General features: G+C 39.6%; 1 protein-coding gene across 5 annotated transcripts in view; it reads right to left on the reverse strand.

Annotated features, from left to right (window-relative positions):
- The window catches only part of tfg (trafficking from ER to golgi regulator), a 61,448-nt gene extending 42,996 nt beyond the window's left edge, over window positions 1–18,452 (reverse strand). For 2 of the 5 annotated variants that reach the window (XM_088648519.1, XM_088648484.1), the window contains exons 1-3: window positions 18,294–18,452; window positions 10,342–10,555; window positions 9,360–9,443 (exon numbers count right to left, since the gene is read on the reverse strand). In XM_088648519.1, the coding sequence (XP_088504645.1) occupies window positions 9,360–9,443; window positions 10,342–10,525 (268 nt within the window). In that variant the 5' untranslated portion in view covers window positions 10,526–10,555; window positions 18,294–18,452. Of the gene's footprint in view, window positions 1–9,359; window positions 9,444–10,341; window positions 10,556–16,831; window positions 16,857–18,258 lie in introns of those variants that run through there. The other 3 variants (XM_088648502.1, XM_088648493.1, XM_088648511.1) reach the window with 3 other exon arrangements.
- Between the last annotated feature and the right edge of the window lie 3,802 nt (window positions 18,453–22,254).

The raw sequence follows: 22,254 nt of genomic DNA on the forward strand, positions 1-22,254 counted from the left end.
GTCCCCCACGGAATAAAACACAGCATGTGTAATAAGCACGGCCATTGTTTTCCCACACGTGGCCAAAATCACATTGTAATGACATATATAGTACATGGTTCAACAATTTGCAAAACTGCTTTACACTATACTGCACCTAATGCTGTCAGAATAATTTGGTTTTCGAATGTACAGTAGTTAAACCTGAAGATAAAACAACTATTAGGAACAGACAAGCATCAAGCATATGCTTTGTGGTTGTAAGTTAATAAGGTTCTTGAACAAAAGGTGACTTATGAAAGAGCTAACAGTCTACACAAAATGTACACTAGGCATTTTCGCAGATGCTGCTTGATGATTCATTTAGTTGTCATGACTTATAAAGATGAACTCTTTGAAACTGATGTTACATCTGTTGATGTAACAACAGTGCAAAGGGGGGCAGGTAATCTAACCTTGGAAATTAAAGTATCTTCTGTTAATCTTTATTAAAGCCATTTAGGCCTGCAACTTCTAGTTTAACTGGTAACAAGGTATTTTCTTCCAATATCCCTTTAGTTAATTTGTTTTGTAAGCTCTCACAATCCCCATTTTGTAATATAATCGATAACAAACACTGTTTGAGTTTTAAAAATGACTTCTAAATGAGTGTTTATATACGAAAAACAGATAAAATGACAGGTATGCATATTTTCACACCCAACTCATTTGTGGTTTGTAATTATATTGCATATACCCAGAATTTATAAAATGCAAAAATTTGGAACACCAAATTCACTTTTTTGCAAAATCAAAAATCGTCTCCAACAGTGGCATACAAAATCCAACAATTATTGGACAAACATCGCATGGAATAAATGGACTATGGTCCATTTTTAAATATACAAAACCTTGGAGGGTAATTTACAGTACAGGGGAATCAATTCTCAACTAGCAACACATAAAATACTTTTAAAAACATTGACTTGGATGTACATTAGATGCATCATTGTACATGACAGCCTGCTGGGATCTGTTTCATGTTCTCAAACAGCCCTCTGCTGAAACCATAAACTTGAATTCCTCAACAGAAGAAAACAAAACCCTTATCCATGCGACTGACAAGACTGTTTTGCTGTCTGTCACCCTCTCCTTCACTGTCAGAGGACTTAAGTACCATTAAAGGTTCTGGCGGCTGGAGAACCACTCAAACCAGATGAGCTATATGCTTCTGGAACTCCATCTCATGACTGTAAAAAACAAAAGCTTTCCCCCGTTTCACATTTGACAGATATTCAGGATCGTTAGCAGGGTATTGATTATGATACAGAGACTAATTCCAGTGTTTTATCATGTTTTTGATGTTGTTGCTGTGGCACGGTGTACCATTAATCGTCAACCAAAGCAGACCAAAAAACAAAATCACATTACAGCCACACATGCCTTGAACACGCTCTCCCACGTGAGGTTACTAGCCACATGCTGGGCTTTTTGCTCAAGACGGTATGTGTGCGAAGGGGTTTTGGAGCATACTTTTTTCAGAACTTTCTTTACAGCTCTTTTCCCCGATACCAGTGTGGATAGCATGGCGGCAACTGATAAAGCAAATTCATGACAGTGAAGGAAATGACATCACCCGGCTAGAGGAAAAAGGAGAGATTGTTGCATCAAAGCAAACCAAAAGGACTGTAGACAGGGTGAAGTAATGCGAAGCAGACAATCTCGAAGCTCACAAGCCACATCTAAAAAAAAAAAAAAGGGAGAAACGTACGGCTGCATATCTTTTTCTTTTTTTTAAATCAATTATCGCGGGAGGGAATCATTAGGAATGATTAAAGGATCCTTTCATTCATTTATCCATGTAACCAAAGAACTCACTTCTCAAAACCATAATCAAAACGAGATGCGACTTATGAAATGTTTTCAAAACAGGGCAGCCGGGAAACGCGACCCAACCATACTGTAGTGTAGATGCTGATACCCTTGCTTCCTTCGAGAAATGTCTCAGCTACCAGCAATCAAATGTGCTGGACGAGCTGCATGCTTGCTCTCAGTGGCATCCTCTTATGTTCTTAAATTACTGGAGTTACTGAACAAGATTAAATTACCGAGGGGTGAGATTATCCCCAGATGCAACTAAGCAAGAGGGTAGAAACTGCAGCAAATACATGTAAATTAGCCTTCTTGGCTTCACAAGAAAGCAGGCCTACTTTTACAGTAGAATACTACAATGGAGACTAAATTAAATGAAATGGCTGACACAGTAAATGAGTACTTCACTCAGGTGTTCATGAATTCTTCCAGCAGCAGCTCAAGAATTACTAAAGTAGTGACCCACCCATGAAATGAAAATGGAACCAAGTAATTACAGACCAACAAGTTTGAATTATATTAATGTGTAATATCATATACAGTCTACACCATGAACAGAAAGAAAGGTACAGGAATATCCTTCGGGCCTTCTCTTAAACAGAGAATTACTTCCCACTCAGCTGCGCTTCAAAATTAGCCAACTTTCTTGTAAACACAGTAAAAGTTTTGAGAATGTTTCAGTAAAACCACAACTGGCAATATTTATCTTATTCCACGATAACTAAAAAAACATAACAGTTAAAGCTAGGGTTGCACCAGTTAAAGTCTACATTTTGTCTTTTAAAATTTTGTTTTTCTTTCACCAAAACAACAGACGAAAACTGTAAAACAACCAAGACATTCAACTTCATATTTGCTGGATTTAACACATTTCCACATTTTATGCTACATTTTTATGCTTGGTTTTAGTGAAAACAAAACGGTTATAAAGTTTTGCATGACTGAGAATAAATTAATTCATAACCCTTGATTTTACATATTAGCAATATAATAATTACACACAAAAATAAATGAAGACCACTCATACAGTATATACTTCTCCATGCATTGGAGGATGAATTTGGATAAATTTATGGACAAAGAGGGAGATACATTCTTTTTTTAACAGAAACATCTGGCTATGATATTGATATGGATAAGCCGAGTTCCAGAGCCAAAAACTAATGACAGCGACACAGAACAGAATCCTCAGCATGTGAAATCGATTACCCAGTGTCTTACAGAACTCCCAGAGAAGAAGCACTACAACACACAACATGTTCCACATTCTTCTACTGAATGTCTCTCCACTCAGTTTAAAGGCTGATGTGTCACAGGTTCATCTACATTGCAAAACTGAGACTTTAGAAGCATAGTTTGTCCAATACTTGTGCTGCTCGTCTATCATGCGATGTCTTTAACAACTAATGGTTTAATCAAGATCTGAACTGCAACCGACTATTACTTATAGGCATTTTCTTGAATTTTAAGATGTTACATTACTGAAGTGAATACATCACTTAAACCAGAGCTCAACCTGAGATGATGAGGTGTCCAGGGGTTTATTCCCAGAGCTACACTCAGTAAGGACTTGACCGTACCTCAAAGGTCATAAGATTGCAACGCACATATTAATTTTGTTTTCTAAAAATATAAAATAATTTAAAAGCAGCAGAGGCAGTGATTTGTGTCACATTGCTGCTTATTCTTGCTAACTGATAATAGTTTCCAGATGCTTGGGCTCGATGAGTTTATTGGGAAACACTTCTTTTAAAACCAAGAAAACATCCAAATACAGAATCCATTCAAGAATCTCCAGCATATGTATTTTTCATCTGTACTTGAATCTGGACACAAAACACTGATTTTGGTGGGTGCCTGCCAACAGAAATCTCTTAAGAGGCATGCTTACAAGGGCCAAAAACGCACCTGATCAATATCTTTATTTCATTAAATAGGCAGGTCCCTTTATGTTATTTTTTTATTGCATAACAATATAAAATTGTTGCTGATCAGTCCTACACAACTCACTGTACCTTCTGTTAGAGCATTTAACAGAAACCACTTGAACACAATCTGAATAGAAAAACAAGATTAATTAATAACTTTGTGAATATAAGGCTTTTTTAATTGTTTTTCCCAGACAATTTAATTATTACATACAAGTGATGAGAATGCAATGCATTACCAGAACTGATCTCATCTTTAAGGCAAATGGGTAAATTCCATTGTTGAAAACATTTTCAGGAACTCCTGAAACTCCAGGAAAGATGATTGTGTTGTCGGGGAATAAGTAGGAGTTTGTTGTTAAAAGTGAGTAATAAAACTGAAAATAGGCACATATCAGTGAAATAAAAACATCTGCTTTCTCCTAAATGACATGAGCTAAAACAAAGTGGCTTTAGACACCGATTCCAGTAGGCAGTCTTTCAACCTAATCGATCATCCCATTCCTCCAAAATAAACAGGCTGATGTAATCCACTGATTAGAAAATTGTTTCCCTATCAAACATCATGGAATAAATTTTAAAACAGCTTCTTGCTGATGCCACACCATGCAAGGAAATGCAAGTGACTTTGACTTGTTCCCAGTTTCCATTATCTCAGACTCCCATATTGTAATTAGTTCTAGTATTTGACAAAACTAAACAAAATTGCAGGGAAAATTGTTTCATTAGTGTCAGTAGGAGAAACTAGCAAAATGCAAGGAATTTCAAAGACTTCTAAGTCACACTGACACAAAATAAAGTAATAGTAACAAGCTGGAAGTTTTGAACAGTAGTACTTTGCTGGAAAGGTCATATATCAGAAACATAAAGGATCAGAGAGGCGGCCATCTTGATTTGTGCAACAATTACACTTATGGCCAGCAGCCATATCACTCTGCAACTCACAACGGGCAGCCCACTGAAGCTCAGCAGGTGTGAGCCTGGCCAGTACCTGGATGGGAGACCACCTAGGAAAAACTAAGGTTGCTGCTGGAAGAGGTGTTAGTGGGCCAGCAGGGGGCGCTCACCCCACGGCCTTTGTGGGTCCTACTGCCCCAATATAGTGACGGGGACAGTATACTGCAAGAAGGTGCCGTCCGTCGGATGAGATGTAAAACCGAGGTTCTGACTCTCTGTGGTCATTAAAAATCCCAGGGCGTTTCTCGAAAAGAGTAGGGGTGTAATGTGGCAGCTTACATGACAAAATGAGGTGCGAGATTTTAACTAGTACAAATTGTAGTAAACAGAACCTGTTTACTAAAGTTCTTATTTTTTTATTTCTGATGGCCCCCCGACTGTACAGCAATCGTGGTCTGCAAACCTACAGAAAGACAAAACTATGAAGCAGCAGAGCCTGAAAGCTTATTGCAATAGGGAGATGACATTCCCCTAAGTGCAGTACTGAGAGCATACTAAGAGGAAAAAAATAGACTTGAGAAATTTATGGCACCAATAGAAGAACGTTAATCCTATGCTGTCAAATTGTTGACAAAAATGGTGCTTGTTAAAAGTTTGGGGTCTGTATTAATAGTTGTACGAATATGTTGATTCCACTCTGCTTTTAATGAGGTTTGCTTTATATAGCTGCATTTGTTGCAGCATTGTTCAAGGACTGCTGTATGATGTCATGAAGCTATTTCAACAAAAATCTGAACAGATTCATCACAGTCCGCAGAAAGCTCTAGAGGGTTGCTATAGGAGTGACCTCAATCTCTTTACTCAATTATTTTGGTTTTGTACTGTTATGGTCCTAACTTCTAGAAGCTCTGCAATTGCCGAAGGCAAAGATAAATCAAAGATTCTTTTGGTGAGCGCTGTCCTCCGTTTCTCAGCTGCACGGGAGGGCTTGGGAAAAAAAAGGTTTTCTCTGAAAAATGCTAGTGACGTCAGACGGCGAACAGCTGGAGCAGCAATCGCTTTGCCGCAATAATACTAATAAAGTTTCCTGCGCTACGAGAATGTTAACAATCATAATAAAGCAAGATAAATCCCTACACTATGAGGATATGGCCATTACCTGGCTCACACTCACTGTAATGTAATGTGTTCCTTACCTGAAAACCAGAACCTTCACACAACACCGAGACAAGGGATGAGAGGGAAAAATCACACCTCAGTGTGAGAAATGCACTTTTACTGCAGTTGAACATTTTCCCGATATACTGTAAGTGGGTGATACTTGAGCGCACCAAACCAGCGCTTCTCCCTCCTGTCTTGACACGGAAGTGGGGGAAAAAAACTATTATTACTTATAAGGCTAAGAGAGCAGAATTGAACAAAGGTATTTGATCAAATATTTGTACACTGTACAAGAAAAACTCAAGCTTTAAAAAAAAAGTACCATGGTTATGCAAGCTGATGTACTGTATCAACTGTACTATTCTTGAAAGAAAGTATAAAGAAGAAAAAGGTTTCCCAGACAGAGGCAATATTCCACAGGGATATATCAAGGCAAAAGCCCAATACTTAATATGTAAATTCCTGAATATCAGTCAAAAACGTACAGACAAAAATGTGAACATATCTGATGGGGTCTGTTAATGAGGCTGCTCAGCAAACCAAAAGACAAACCTACACTCCTGATGTATGCTTAAGCCTATACCAAGATATGGCAGCAACTGAGTCACAAACTTCTTCAACAGATTTAGAAAAATAGTCATGAAGCATTTGACTCAAGTTGCTAACAATCAGAAATTAAACCTTACTAATAAGAACTGGAATTATTTTAATTGTTCCCTGATGCACACATTAAACATTAAAACACTTCAAGCAAAAGCTGGTATGTCTGTAAAGCCTACCTCCCCTGAGTGCTTATAATTTAAGGATATATCCTGCTTTGCAGTATTAAATTAATTTAACAAATTCATTCCTAAAACATTACATCCAAGCAGTCAGTGCACATATGTTGCCATTTTAATGTACAGTGCATACTATACATACACCAGAACAAATACACATTTTGCTTTTTATATATGTGAAGCAGTTTATTAACTTTTTCTACAAAACAAATGGTTTCTGGGCATGCTTTTCTAAATCAAAACGCATTTGAATAAAATGTTAGAAATTAATGGTTGAAAGTTTTCTTAAGTGGAATATCCTGGAAAAGCTGCTTATGAAAAAGACACATTGGTGTCACATCATTTCATCTTCTAGACAATGAGGAGAAACAACAAAAAAGGCAAACTAAATATCAGGATATGTACTGCCCTGCAGAATTATCTATATCTCTGACGAAATACGAAAAAAACAACATGTTGTATTCTGTTTTCCTAAAATTGTTATAGCTTAATCTTAGTAGCAGACTTAAATCAAAGCCAAAGACAGAGCAGTCATATTTGTCAGAATTAATTTAATTCCAGAAAACATGAGGGTCACAGTCCTATAGTTGGCATTCTGTAAATGCTTCTCTGGCAGGCAAAAGATTGAAAAGATTCCTCCAGTAGTGTTCTATGTGGTTTGGGTAAATCTGAGGGAGATTTCTGAACATTAATCCAAGCAAAATTGCTCCAGATCCTTCATGCTCTTTGTCTTCAAACCACAAATGTTTGATTAGACTGAATTTTGAAGATTGAGACAAACAGCTCAGAACATTTTTTGGATGTGCAGTTAACCACTTCTTTGTCAATTTGGAAGTATGCTTTACATCACTGTCATGCTGGAATGTCCAATTTCGGTGAAACCTGAGCTTCTCGGCTGTAGAAACTAGGTGTTTGGCCAACATGTCCTGCTAAACGTTGGAGTTTAAGACTCCCCCTATCATAGCAGATGTTCCGGGGCCTGTTGATGCAAAACAACCCCAAAACCATCAACCTCCTTAGTAGGCATGTTATCTCAACATAAGTTTCAACCTTTTTTATGCCAAACAAAACGCTGATCATGCATTTGATCAAGATCGATTTTCATTTAATCTGACCATGATATATGATTCAAATTATGACCCTGGTGTAGTCTGGCAAATTTGAGATGATTCTTTTATGGTTCGCCTTCAGAAGAGGCTCATTTCAAGCAAAATGACACCGAATTGATGATGGAGATACTGAATTTCAGTTTTCAATACTTTGTATGCTTAAGATGCCAGTTAGTGTTGTAGATCTCCAACTGTTACAACTGCGATTTACAGTTGTCTCAGCCTGTGTTGCGAAGATAGAATTGCACCGTCATTCCTAAAACATCTTAATAATGGACACTACTGTGGAAGTGCTAGATTCAGCTTTTGTGGCACCGTTCATAGCCAGTCATAAGCTGTGAATAATGGGCTATAACATTCAGCAACTTTAGGTTAAGGTAGAATGATTTCTTGATTACCTGGCAAACTTCAGGGCTCTATTAACAAAACTTACTAGTTTCGCTTTCAAGATAACTGGGATAAATGTTGCAATGGAAAAAAAAATAAAATCAACCCTACAGTACAGGTTCTGATAGCGGAACAAAGCTGCTTTCCGAAAGATGAAAACTATAAAGATCGTGAAAGTACTGTAGTTTTAGTCAATACCAAATAGTCTTTTGGTCTAGATCCGAACATTTTATCTTACTTACTTCTTATTTTATCTCTGAACTATCATCTGAAAAACTGGTTTATTTACCTGGAACAAATGTTTCAATCAAGGAATTAAAATACTAACAACTGCACATATTGCTCCAAATGAAATGCCACGCCTTCACTGCAATAACAGCTATTTATTTGCACTATTCTACAGTCACACCAAAAATGCAAGAATACAAATGGCACACAGATGCTACTGAAAAACAAAAGCTGTCTCTGTTGAATTGACGCTTTAAGCAAGATATTTGTTTCCATCAAGCACAGGGCCTGCAGTGGAAAGACAGCTCTAGCTTGTTGGCAGAATATGGTTTCTGTTTGAGCATACAGATTTAAACAGCGTGTGTAGCAGTGAGGTAGGGGGGTGGAGACGCAGTTACTGTCTTCCCTCCCAGTAATTTCCGGTGATTAATACAGACGACAGACACCAAATCTATTGAAGCAAAGTCTTTTCATCCTTACTCTAAGTGACTGGAAGGCTAATACTGCAGAAGCCATTTCTGTAGCATTACAAAGACAAAAGGAAGGGACTTCAAAGGCAAATGATGAGCCACTGGGTTCTGTTGTTAAAGAACTCTGAAAACCACCTGCCATTAAAAGAACAGTGTAAACTACTACCTGTATATACAGCACTGCATGATTCACAGTCATTTCACAACATTTACTTTTCTCCCAAACCTTAATTTCATGCATTCGGAAAGGTTCCTCTAAAAGTAATTTTGCACAAGGCATTGCAACCATAGTTTAGGCAGTTAGCTGAAAAGTTCAAGAAAAACTTGTTAAGAAGTGGCACAGTATATTAAAAAGTCATGTGTAAAACATTTTAATAACTCCTATGTAAATATGAAATATTCAATGTGTAAATGTTCAAAAGTATGGACATTCAGTGACTTCTACATAAAGGAATTTGCCATTTCTTTAACAAAAAAAAAGCTTTCAAGTACTGTTTGCAGTGGAGTTATGGGTCCCTCCAGTGGCAAAATCAGATATCTCATTATGTAAATGTCCTAGTTCTTGCTTACCGAACAGAGTGAGCTTCAGTATTCTGCTGCACTGGATGGCAAAGGAGAGGTCAGAACTGTCGAAAATGGTGATTAGATCATCGTCTGCAAGGAAACATGAGGTATAAAGACAGAAAATTAAAGAAGCGCAGTGCAATCCTTGTGGAGTCGAGCACAGTTTTTGCACTAGTGTCAATGGACCGTGAACCACAGGTTAAAAGGTTTAATGTATTGTGAGTAAGGTTACATATGAAGTCTTAATTTACCAGGAACAAACTAACCGGTTTTGCAGTTCTGGGAGTACTGAGATCAAAGATATCTCTTGTACTAACACTGGGCGAGATTTTAAAAACAAACTCAGATACAGGTGTTTTTGCACCAACACTTAGCACTTGGTCGCTGCTTTGTTTTACGGACAGCCTTGTTTTTAAAAGCAGCGTCTTCATTAATAACCCTCCCGTTATTGTCATCACGCTTTTCAGGTCAACACGCGAGGCCTTACTTTGCCTCCCCAGACACAGTGCGATTTATTCGGTCAACCGGTTGTCAATGCTGCTCATTCCTATTGGAAATACAAGACCAGGTGGATCGAATAACATTTCCCTCTGCTTGGCTTTCCTCTCCCCCTGCACCCCGATTGGGTCCTGGAGATTTCTACCCCAGAGCCTCGCATGCAGCAGGACACAAACATGCCATTTAAACTCTTACAAACCACCACCCAGCTACTGTAAGCAAAGAGAACAGATTTAACATTCGCGAGTCAGCTAACGTTACTTTTTGTACAACACAACTGGATACCAAGAACAAAGGTGTACAGCATCATTATTATTGAATAGACGGTTTTAGTTGTTACACAGGTGATTGGCTTTTATATACAACGGGCATACGAAAAGTATGCATGTGGCACCTAAGGAAACGAAATGAAACTGCCTGCCTCTTCCTGGAAGTTAACAGGAGCTCAACATGTGACCAGTGGTCAACGGCTCAGAAACGTCAGCAGTACCTTCGTCCTTGTATTTGATGGTGACCTCGTCACTGCTCTGCAGCTTGCCCCTGAAGACCCTCTGCATCATGAGCACCAGCTCATCGTAGGTGATGTCCTCGTTGTGGATGGGGATGCGGCGGATGTCATCCCCCAGCTGAGCTTTGATGATCAGCTTCCCGCTCAGGTCCAGCTGGCCGTTCATGGTGCTCCCCTCTTCAGCCTGCCTGCGCTCCTGGAGAACACACACGGACACACGCCGGGTGAGCTACGAAAGCACAGAGAGGAGGACCGTTTTCGCACCTGCCGTTAGCATTGCATTTGGATAGCAGGGTCTTAGCACCGTCGCTAAACCAGTTTCCTTATGTTTGCTCCAAAAAAAATGTTTTGGGATATTCATGGGATTGCAAAGGGTAGGCAAAGCAGCGAGGCTTCCCTTCTTCTTTTCCAGCTGCTGTGCAGGTGGAGAAGATGAGGGCGGCGATTACGCAGGCACACATCTTTTGTGTCACGGCCTACTCTTCCGTCAGCACGATGTCCTAGAAACTCAAGTCCTATCCGGCAGTCTGCAGTAAGAAGCACACCAGCAAAGCAGTAATAAGTACTTCACGTTCCGTCAATTTCAAACCCCGATGGAGATGGATAGTGGTATTGTTATCTTCAGACACCTACAAAAATGAGTATCCCTCCTTGCACTGAAAGGTGTGACTGGCAGAGACCCACACAGTACTTACAATCCCCTCGCTCAAAGATGTAAAGTAAAGAGGAAGGGTTGTCTTCGTTTCTAGACGGTAGAATCTACTGCAACATTTAGTTCAGTTTAAAACACCAGATATTTTCCCTTTCATTTTCCAAAAACATTTTCTGTATTTTCTACACTTACTTTCCAACAAAAACAAGTGTTTCTAACCATTCGTTATCCCACCTCTTTACGTGTACATCAGATTAAATGTCTCACTTTCTTTTGTGTTTTTCTAAGGACTGAATCTCCCAATGACAGATATAATGCATGAAACCTGTTTAATTTGATTCATTTAAAAGACAAAAGCAGACCAAACGGATCATCCTACTATAGTTCGCAGTTATACATACAGAAACTGTACATGTTAATGAGAAAACAATGCAATCAAAAGGCCTTAACCTAGCCTTATTATCTTTGAGGCACATGCAGAAAGGAAATGTCCACTTCCTAACTTTACAGTTCAAATGAATAGCAGCTTCTTATTTTACAGACTGTGGATCAAGTTCAATAAAAACTTTGATCCACCTGCCAACTTCAAATTCTACATATGTCTTGCAATCAATAGCAGATTTCTATTAGGGAAGAAACACCTTGTATACTTGCAGGCAGGTTGAAGTGACAGGGAAATCTTCAGCAAAACTCCCTTATACCATTATGCCTACAGATGGCGGAAGTAAACCACAATATTATTACAGGGGAACTGCAGTCCCAATTTCTTAGACTGGTTATGAAATCTCGGTACCAAAATTAATGCATTGACCTTTTCACAAAATTTAGCAAATTCTGAATAAAGCAAAAAATCGGGAACTTTGTGAAAGTCCTGCATGGTCGCCATGTTGTTGCAAACCACTGGTCTTGCCAGACGAGAGCGCAAGTTTGTGAGAATTGTGATTTAAGCCAGCCCTTCCTGCTCACTAGTCCCTGTAATGACTGATGTACAAGTAAAAAACTATAGGCTGTGCAGCAGACATTTCACTGCAGGCATGTTCCAATGTGATCTTCATGCAGACATGACACACAGTATTTGTCGGCAAAACAGTCTCAAAGTCCAGACCGATACTGGTATTGGATTAAAAGAGACGTATTCACAAGCCTGGTTGTTTATAACGCATCACTGGAGGTTTTGTTGCCTTATTGTGAATCGCAGACTACGACAGCAATATGGAGCTGCAAATACTGGGAAATGTGATCTATTTTGTGATGTAAATTGGAGGTTTTACACAATTTTACTTTCATTGTGGTTTGAAATGCACTCAATGCAGATTGTTTCTAACCCTGGTAGGAAAGAAATGATCTCAGTCGGGTTCACTGAGAAAGGCGCAGTAAGTTTATTGTGTATGCATACAGGAATGGCCACAGGAGCAACGGGTTATTCAAAGTACCAGCTGTAACTTTTCCCATTCATATAGACAAGCAGCTACAAAAACAAGCACAAAAAGGAATAGTTAACATATTTGTGCAGTAAAGCTTAAAGCTAAGATATCGCAGGACAAAGAGCTTATTTACAGCTCCAGACATCCACTCCCTACTAGTCCCTGAACATTATTTTTTAAGCCCAGCGCAATTTCAGTGCTGCATAACCTTATCTATTGCTCCTGTTACTCCTCATGAAGTTTTTCTGTCCGGACAACTAAAAGCTACAATGTGCTCTTAACCCTTGCCTTCACCCCAAAATATAAAAAAAGAGGATTTTGCTATACATACAAAGGGTGTCAGAACCGAATGACCTTCTTAGTAGCAGTATTATCATACCGTCAAATCAACTTGTGAAGCCGAGATAAATTTAGGCAATGAGTCATCATACAACCAGAGAAAGGCCAGAAAACAAGGAATGATTTTCTCTGGAAAAGCAGATAAGCTTGAAGACAGCTGCATTTAGAAAGCAGCCATATTTGGCCCTTCCCACATATGAAAAAAGATGCCTTTTGCTCCCTGAGGAATAAAGATACAATTTGGGTAATGATCCTCTTCCAACTCACACTGATCGCCCATGGTTTATGAGGATCTCCACAAATGAGTACAGAATAAGATCAGAAACACTGTGCTACTCTTTCAGCTCAATATACTGGGCAAGGGGTGTAACTTGCATACAATGTGTCTGTATCCAAAGGAACTACGTAAGCATCCATGAATACTGCTGTGTGCCAATTGGGTTATCAAGAAATTAAAGGTAAAACAATGGTATTTTGGGAGTATTCGGTTAAGCTGATTGGAGCTCAATAGCTGCCTCTTATCTTAGGATGCAGGCAGGCACTCTAGAGCCAAGGTGGTCAGGCAATTTTACTATTCCTCTTTTACTAATATTTAATAATGTGTGGAACTTTTATTGTATTTCATATCAGTTGTTATTATAATTAAGTAAGGGTGAACAGATTTTTGCTTTGTTGGTGTTTGGAAGATTACCATAGGACTGAGAAAATAATTATTAAGGCGTGTCTGCATAACTCTTGACTCCGTAGACGACATATCAATCATCATGAAATGGTAAACGTAACCACATGATGTTTGATCTGAAAGTTTTACCATTCCCTACCAATAATGAAGGTGGGGGATCAGGGATGCACTTTATACAAATACATTCAAAGTCGAGTATCCCCAGTAATTCTGAGAATTTGGCTCCAGTGCAATGAAGAACCTAATCTTAGGAAAGCAGGCGTTGTCCTCTGGCTGTGTATGTACTGCATTTCCATTTTTGCATTATCCAAAAGGGTAAGGAAATCATTGTCTTATATTGTTATTTTGTATTGGGTTTATGTTGAAAGGTTCTTTTTTGTTTAGCATCCATACAGATGTAAATGTTGCGGGTTGGTGTCTGTCAAATTACATAAATAACTGTTTGCCACTTTGTTCATGACTCCACTACCTTACAAACATGTTCCTATAGGCATTACTGTCAGGTTTTCCCTGACGAATAAGGGGTGTGTCCAGCAATTACCACACCGGAATCAAATAAAAACAGAACCGTTTTCGGTAGAGATCATACAGTTCGGTAGAGATCATACACCCAAGGTAGGGCTGGGCGATAATTCGATATTGATCATTATCGCGATATAATTTTCCTCGATATAACTTTAACAAAAGTTAGATAAATGTTCGATATATGTTAATGCTTTGCGCATGATATGCGCATGCACACAAAATACTGCGTGAGTGCGGGTGCGTGTTGCAGACCGGGCAGCCAACGGGGTGTTGTTTATCCACACGGTGGTGGCTGACAGGATTGTAGTTGGAGTGAAGAAATGAGCGACACTGGAGCAAATGCAGTGCTGCCAACGACCCGCTCCAAGGACGATGACGTCATCGACAGAAAAGGTCATTCAACTTCGGTAATTTGGAGATATTTTGGCTTTTTACTATCAGACATAAAACAGAGCACTTTAAAATTTGCAGTCTGTCTGAGCCGTCTTCTATGTGTGTTTTAGCACACTGCAGTATTTAATTTTTCTATTAAGATATTTATTTTGTAAATTTTACTCATGCATATTTTGACATAAAAAAAAGACTTGAATACTCTCTACCTCAGATTTGTTTAATGTTTCTGCTGTTTGGCAAGTGTTTGTTGTGTTCTTAAAATAAAGAGTTGTTTAACTGACCAATTAACTGTCTGGTTTCTTCAACTTTCACTCAGGATAAAAAAATCTTTCTTTAAACTTAAGAAATCATGATTTGACATTAATCGTGATAATTATCTATATCGACTGACATGAAATTTTTTTGCGTGATAATGTTTTTGGACATATCGCCCAGCCCTAACCCAAGGTGTCTTATGTATGGGATTTGAGACACAAATCTATATTCTATCAAGTGCAGTTCACCCCAGTACATATGTGGGGGAAAAATTTTTAATATTGAAAGCCCAGCTGGAGTGAATTTGGAAATGATCATCTTTATCAATCTTAGGTTTTCAAGTTATGGTTAGACAGAGGCCTTTACGATGGGGTCTGATTTGGATGCAAATTCTCTGGTGTGCCAAAAAATATAAATTTGGGACTGTGCATACACATATATTAATGAATTCCCTAAAACAATAAAGGAAGGATGCTTATTTACAGATATTCCACCACAGCACACAAAGTTAACTATCCATTAAAAATGTAAGTCAGTGCTAGGCTTTGACAGTGGAGCCTCTGTTGATAAAATCTTGCACCCAACTGTTAAATTCTTACTTGCAGTTTACATGCAATGTTCTCTGTGAATGTATTGTATAAGGGTACACTGACATTTGCAGTAAAAATATCCCAATACAAGTATACGTCAGCAACCAACAAGAACTTATTTGAGACCTGCCTGTGCAGAAAGAAGTAAAAAAAAATACTTCCCGATTCCAAGACAGTGAGGAAATTCCTAATGAAGATGCTTTAAAAAAAAGCAAGAAGGCTACATCAAAATAAACTTTTTCATTTCCAGAGTCTACATCAGATAAAGCAAGAAAACTGAATCTAAAGCATACTATATTTCAATAAGGGAAATAAAGTGTGCAGAAATGAACATTTAAAACAACAGCAGGTAGTGGGGTAATATCTTCAACAGTCACGTAAAGAAAATAAAGTCAGGTCATCTCAAGCACCCTGCAGTCTGCTGTCAACAGATATGCCCTCGGGTCTGCCTACTGAAGAAGACAATGCTATTCAACGAAGAGGCTAACAGGTAGTTAAAAGGCAAAACACATGGCCTGTTTGTAGCTCAAAACAAGAAATGGTTTCACATAATTTGTTACATGGCACTTCTGCGTAAGAAAACCTCTGTGGACACTGCAACGTGCAGAGAAGATCAGGCAAATGGCAGATAGTGTCAAAGGTGAATTGGCTTGTCAGGTTAAGCCAGAGCTCATTATCTGTTGGTTCTCACTGATGGGAACAGACGATTCAGCTAAGCCATGTGAAACTCTTTACAAGAGACTACTTGAAGACAGAAAGCATGCCAATTGACTTGTTGAACAGCTATCACTGAAGCATTCAGATGTAAATGAGTGAGCAGCTAAACAATTTTCAGTGTTCCATACGGTATTTTATACTGTATTTAAGTATTTTATACTGTACACTGACTTGTATAGTGACTATCGTTTAATTATGTTTTTAGACATGTCCACTAAGATTAGTCTGGATTATTTAAAAAACTTCTGTCTACTTTTAATCTTCTTACAATGACTTTCTTCTCCACCAGTTTCTTGCATATTAGTTTCAAGCGTGTTTAAAGGGAGCAAGAGTACCACTGCCATCAAAAACGAAGTTAATTTAGCTTGACTGATCACCCCTATTTCCAACAAACAAAAGCACCAAAATGATGTCGCTAGCTTTATTGAAATTTCAAACGGAACAAAGAACATCCGGGGAACTTGATTCGGGTGCTCAAAATCCTGATAGGTGCCGAGCAATTCAACTCGGGAACAGCCGCAAATCAAGGAGAAAGGAAAATAATGTGGAAAATAAGGCTGGGAGCATTCAGGTAGGAAAACGGCAGACACCGCATGTACATGATTGTGGAAACGTGGAAAATTCACACTCACTGACACATTTTGGAAGCCGACTCAGTGCGATCCATTAAACAACGGCTTGATGTAATTGGTGGCCCACTTAATTATTAGAAAAGTGAAAATGAGCAATGAGACAGATCCCCTCTCATACCCATCCATTCTCGAGACGCTGATGTGGCGAGTGTACCCTACTGTGACAGCTCTGAGAAAAATATAGGACTAGTATTTTAAAATTATCCCGCTGATGTACAGTTTACAAAACTAGATACAGTACAGACAGAGGCGTGTTTACTCACTTTAAGAACATCTTTACAGCTGCTGCTCTGTTCACAATCCAACTTCAACCTGAGTTAACCTGCCGAACTGGCTACAGCTCGCAAGTATCCTGCGTTTCCAGCTTTGTCACCTGCTCAAATCAGACTGCAAGAGGGGAGTTACAGAACGACCCAAGACATTAGTTTTGTTGGCCTTGCTGCAGCACAGCCTTTTACAACACTACTTCGTTTTCACAAGGTGAAAAGTAACGGTACAGAGACCAAAGCTCAAATCTTCTCTCCACATCAACATAAGTCTTCAGCTCTGCCTGTCAGTCATTTTTATCACACTTGTTTTATAGCTATTACCTTTTACACCATTACACGTCTTGTTTTGTCATTGGTGACTCAGCAGCTACCCGATGATAACGCAGAATATGGAGATTGAAAGTGGTTGATGCAGAACAATGGATAAATAGTAAATTTATCACTGGGCATTTCATCTCTGGGTAAATGCATTTCAAATAAAGACGGACTGTATAACTGTTTATGCGGTTTTTGTCCCTTTCTATTTAAAACACACATGTTGCAAACCCTTTTAAAAAATTAAGATTTCGACATTAACACATTTACAGTATTTAGACGTCCCTCTGAACAATTCCAAAGTGATTAAGAAGCCACCATCAGTACTTCTTGAATGTCTGAAGTTTTTTTTGTTTCAAATACAGCATCTAGCCGGCTTTTAAGGTGGGATTTCAATAGCTATATAAAAACTAACATTAATAAATCAATTTTAAAATCTGATCATCCCCAGAGTGCCAATGAGTTTTAAAAATCGCTTATATAACACACCTGAATAAAAAATAAATTACATGCGAGTTGCACAACACCGGTGAGTTTCAGAGAGAAAGATGGTCTTGATTGTACTTCACATCTCCAGCTGCAGCACTCTTTATTCGAATACGTATAGAATATTAAAATGTTTGTTTTTACAAAGTAAATTTGTATGCACAAGCACCGGACAAAACATATCAACGAAACAAAACCCCAAATTCTCTCTATTCTCCAGCTGGTAACAAGAGGCCTGTATTTCCCTGTGTCACTACAGGATATTCACGTCTGCCAAATAGCCATCCCCTTAGAAACACACAGCTCACAAAAGCGACCTGAAGGCAAATCCACTTCCTGCAAAAAAGGGGTCCCACGCCTTTCATTTTCTTACCGGCGGCGTATGACACCAGATTTACAGCTGGACCAAAACAAGAAGCCATACTCAACCTTCAAAACCACCGGCGAGCACATTGCACGGTTTGAAATCTTTGACCGAGCTGGCTGTTACAAATTCGCGTGAAAGGGACAACACGGCAAACATGCCACATCACGCCTCACATGAACCGCACGCAATGAGAGATCGCCTGGCGGGTGCACACCCCGTTGCCTTTCTTCACGTGTAAAAGCTGAGGACGTACAAGCTGGGTTTATTAAAGACCTGTGATGCCCCGACCTTTGCCTGTGGTCTGCAGACGCCCGGGTGTAGCTGCTGTTTGTCGAGGGCCAACTTTCAGATCTTCACACCAGGAAATCTTTCCAGCTGAACTGGACGTGGCAAACAGAGCCGCGCAGCCGCACTGCGCCCCCCCGGTCTCCCAGACTTCAAAGCGACAAAGTGAACCAGGAGTCTCGCGGCTTGCGCAGGCTTTGCAGTCGGGAGCGCTCTGCGCGGGGGGGGGGGCTGACACATTTATAGATACATTCTGTACTCGCCTTCGCCTCATTAAAAAATCAAAACAAGACAAAAAATAGTTTTAAAAGAACACGCCCAAAGCGGGTGATTGATTACTTTTGTTTATACTGAAGTCTCTTTTTTTTTTTCTGAGGTGTTCAGCCCAAAATGAATTTAATTGCGGAAATGTTTATAACTAATGTTTGTCGGTCGTATCACAACTTTTACGGCTCTATTTTTTCCAAGAGGTGATTTTTTTTTTAAGTCTGTGATATATTTTACGGTACTATTAACCATTCGGAAGTGGTACAACTGATTATATTCAGTTCTGGCTGAGCAGTGTTGTCAAAGGCTGTTTTGTATAATGGCATTGTTATGTTGTTGCGTTGTATTATTGTCCTATATGTGACATGTTTATTAGCTTTTGATGTGCAAGACAAATTCCCTCAGGGTCAGTAAAGGTTAATTCATTATTTTGAGTCAATACTACAGGAACTGTGACTTTTCTCTGCACAGAACCATGTGTAACAATAACACATAAAGGGGCTTATGAACATGGACAGATCGCAGTGGAGCCAGAGCCCAACTCAACAACTCAACAGGCACAAGGCAGGACACACCCTGGAAGGGACACAAGTCCATCAGGGGGCACACGCTGATACAAAACACACACACTCACACCAGGGACCACTTTCCTAGATGCCAATGAGCCTACCAGCATGTCTTGGGACTGTGGGAGGGAACCCCGCCGACTCCACACAGATTGCACCCAGGAGCTGAACCCAGGGCCCCAGCACTGCGAGGCAGGAATACAAATCACTGCTCCACCATGCCGCCCCCTAATAACCCCGTTCAAACACATAATCACAACATTTTAGGTAATCAGAGTGACCGCAAGAGGCGGTACTCAAAATCTCTGTCATAGAATGGAATAAATGGGAATGGGGGTCAACCGAGGTCAGGGACTATGTTGACTTAAAGTCCGCCAGTGTGTCGGTGAGGCTGGTGCATTTGGCTTCCTTGTTCTGGGTCTTCCCATTGGTCAAAGGTCCTTGCCCAGACCCTTTAATTACCACCCAGGTGACGTGGGCTTGTGTGACAGGTCTGACTGGGCCTCCTCCTGAGGTGGGGGGGCGCTAGAGCAACCTATGCATACACAGTGCATCGGTACCCCTGGCCAACTGCCTACAGTGCATAGCCAGCAGATCGATGAGCCCCTAGCAGTTAAAGCAGAACTGCACTGCTATTTTTATATTTTCTGTGTTAGAAAGAATCAGCGTCGATGAATGCATTTCAGACCACAATGAGAGTAAAATGTGCACAGTGACTTGTAAAACCTCCAATTTCCATCACAAAATAGCCGAAATATCCAGGTATGCGCAGCGCCATATTTTGATGTACAGTACCCAAACTTTCCGCTGACGTGACACCATCTTATTAATTGTAAACAGGCTTGTATTCACAAGCCTCTCTTTTAATCCAACGGAGGTGTTGCTCTCAACTTCGAGACGGTTTTGCCCTCAAATACTGTACAACTTACTTGTTAACTCTGCATGCAGATAATGCTGGAACATTTCTGTGGTGAAATGTCTGCTGCACAACCTGTCTGTGTCTGTGCTAGTCAGTTACAGAAACTGTGCAATGGGGATGCTTGTATATGACAGGTAGATTGATAAACTGTAATCAAAGGTGTAATTATGGAGCACAGCTGTATAGTATGGTCTTTGGATGCACTGGTGGTTCTGGGAGATAAAAAAAAACATGTCTCTGGAGATAAAAAGGGTCCTGGAAACCTTAAAATTCTTAGGTGGCGCAGTCAGCTACAAAGCAAAAGCCCTACATTTAAAGGTGACAGTAATAGTGCAGCATATCCCTCTTCAGGTAAGACAAAATACCACACACGAAAAGTGTTATTCTACATAATTACAGTAAACAACTAACAGCAACTCTGTCCATTTGTTTATAAACTTTTTCCTAGAAAAGGCTAAGGACAAACATGATTTAAATAGATATTTCAAAATGTTAAAACATATTATTATATATCTTTCTTTTTCTTAAGCACTCAGTAAGATTTTCTTAAAACAAACACTTCATATTCACTATGTGGTACATGAAACTTTAATTGCAAAAAGTAAGAGAGCACAGACAAGAATAGTTCTATTGCATATACAGTGCCTTGCGAAAGTATTCGGCCCCCTTGAACTTTTCAACCTTTTGCCACATTTCAGGCTTCAAACATAAAGATATAATTTTTTTATTTTATGTGAAGAATCACCAACAAGTGGGACACAATTGTGAAGTGGAACGAAAGCTATTGGATTTTTGAAACTTTTTTAACTAATAAAAAAATGAAAAGTGGGGCGTGCAAAATTATTCGGCCCCCTTGCGTTAATACTTTGTAAAGCCACCTTTTGCTGCGATTACAGCTGCAAGTCGCTTGGGGTATGTCTCTATCAGTTTTGCACATCGAGAGACTGAAGTTCTTGCCCATTCTTCCTTGCAAAACAGCTCGAGCTCAGTGAGGTTGGATGGAGAGCGTTTGTGAACAGCAGTTTTCAGCTCTTTCCACAGATTCTCGATTGGATTCAGGTCTGGACTTTGACTTGGCCATTCAAACACCTGGATACGTTTATTTGTGAACCATTCCTTTGTAGATTTTGCTGTATGTTTGGGATCATTGTCTTGTTGGAAGATAAATCTCCGTCCCAGTTTCAGGTCTTTTGCAGACTCCAACAGGTTTTCATCCAGAATGGTCCTGTATTTGGCTGCATCCATCTTCCCCTCAATTTTAACCATCTTCCCTGTCCCTGCTGAAGAAAAGCAGGCCCAAACCATGATGCTGCCACCACCATGTTTGACAGTGGGGATGGTGTGTTGAGGGTGATGAGCTGTGTTGCTTTTACGCCAAACATATCGTTTTGCATTGTGGCCAAAAAGTTCGATTTTGGTTTCATCTGACCAGAGCACCTTCTTCCACATGTTTGGGGTGTCTCCCAGGTGGCTTGTGGCAAACTTTAGACGAGACTTTTTATGGATATCTTTGAGAAATGGCTTTCTTCTTGCCACTCTTCCATAAAGGCCAGATTTGTGCAGTGTAAGACTGATTGTTGTCCTATGGACAGACTCTCCCACCTCAGCTGTAGTTCTCTGCAGTTCATCCAGAGTGATCATGGGCCTCTTGGCTGCATCTCTGATCAGTCTTCTCCTTGTCTGAGCTGAAAGTTTAGAGGGACGGCCAGGTCTTGGTAGATTTGCAGTGGTCTGATACTCCTTCCATTTCAAGATGATCGCTTGCACAGTGCTCCTTGGGATGTTTGAAGCTTGGGAAATCTTTTTGTATCCAAATCCGGCTTTAAACTTCTCCACAACAGTATTACGGACCTGCCTGGTGTGTTGCTTGGTCTTCATGATGCTCTCTGCGCTTTCAACAGAACCTTGAGACTATCACAGAGCAGGTGCATTTATACAGAGACTTGATTACACACAGGTGGATTCTATTTATCACCATCAGTCATTTAGGACAACATTGGATCATTCAGAGATCCTCGCTGAACTTCTGGAGTGAGTTTGCTGCACTGAAAGTAAAGGGGCCGAATAATTTTGCACGCCCCACTTTTCATTTTTTTATTAGTTAAAAAAGTTTCAAAAATCCAATAGATTTCGTTCCACTTCACAATTGTGTCCCACTTGTTGGTGATTCTTCACATAAAATAAAAAATTTATATCTTTATGTTTGAAGCCT

This window comes from Lepisosteus platostomus, chromosome 2 (assembly GCF_059453375.1).
Source record: "Lepisosteus platostomus isolate fLepPlt1 chromosome 2, fLepPlt1.hap1, whole genome shotgun sequence".
Lineage (NCBI taxonomy): Eukaryota > Metazoa > Chordata > Actinopteri > Semionotiformes > Lepisosteidae > Lepisosteus > Lepisosteus platostomus.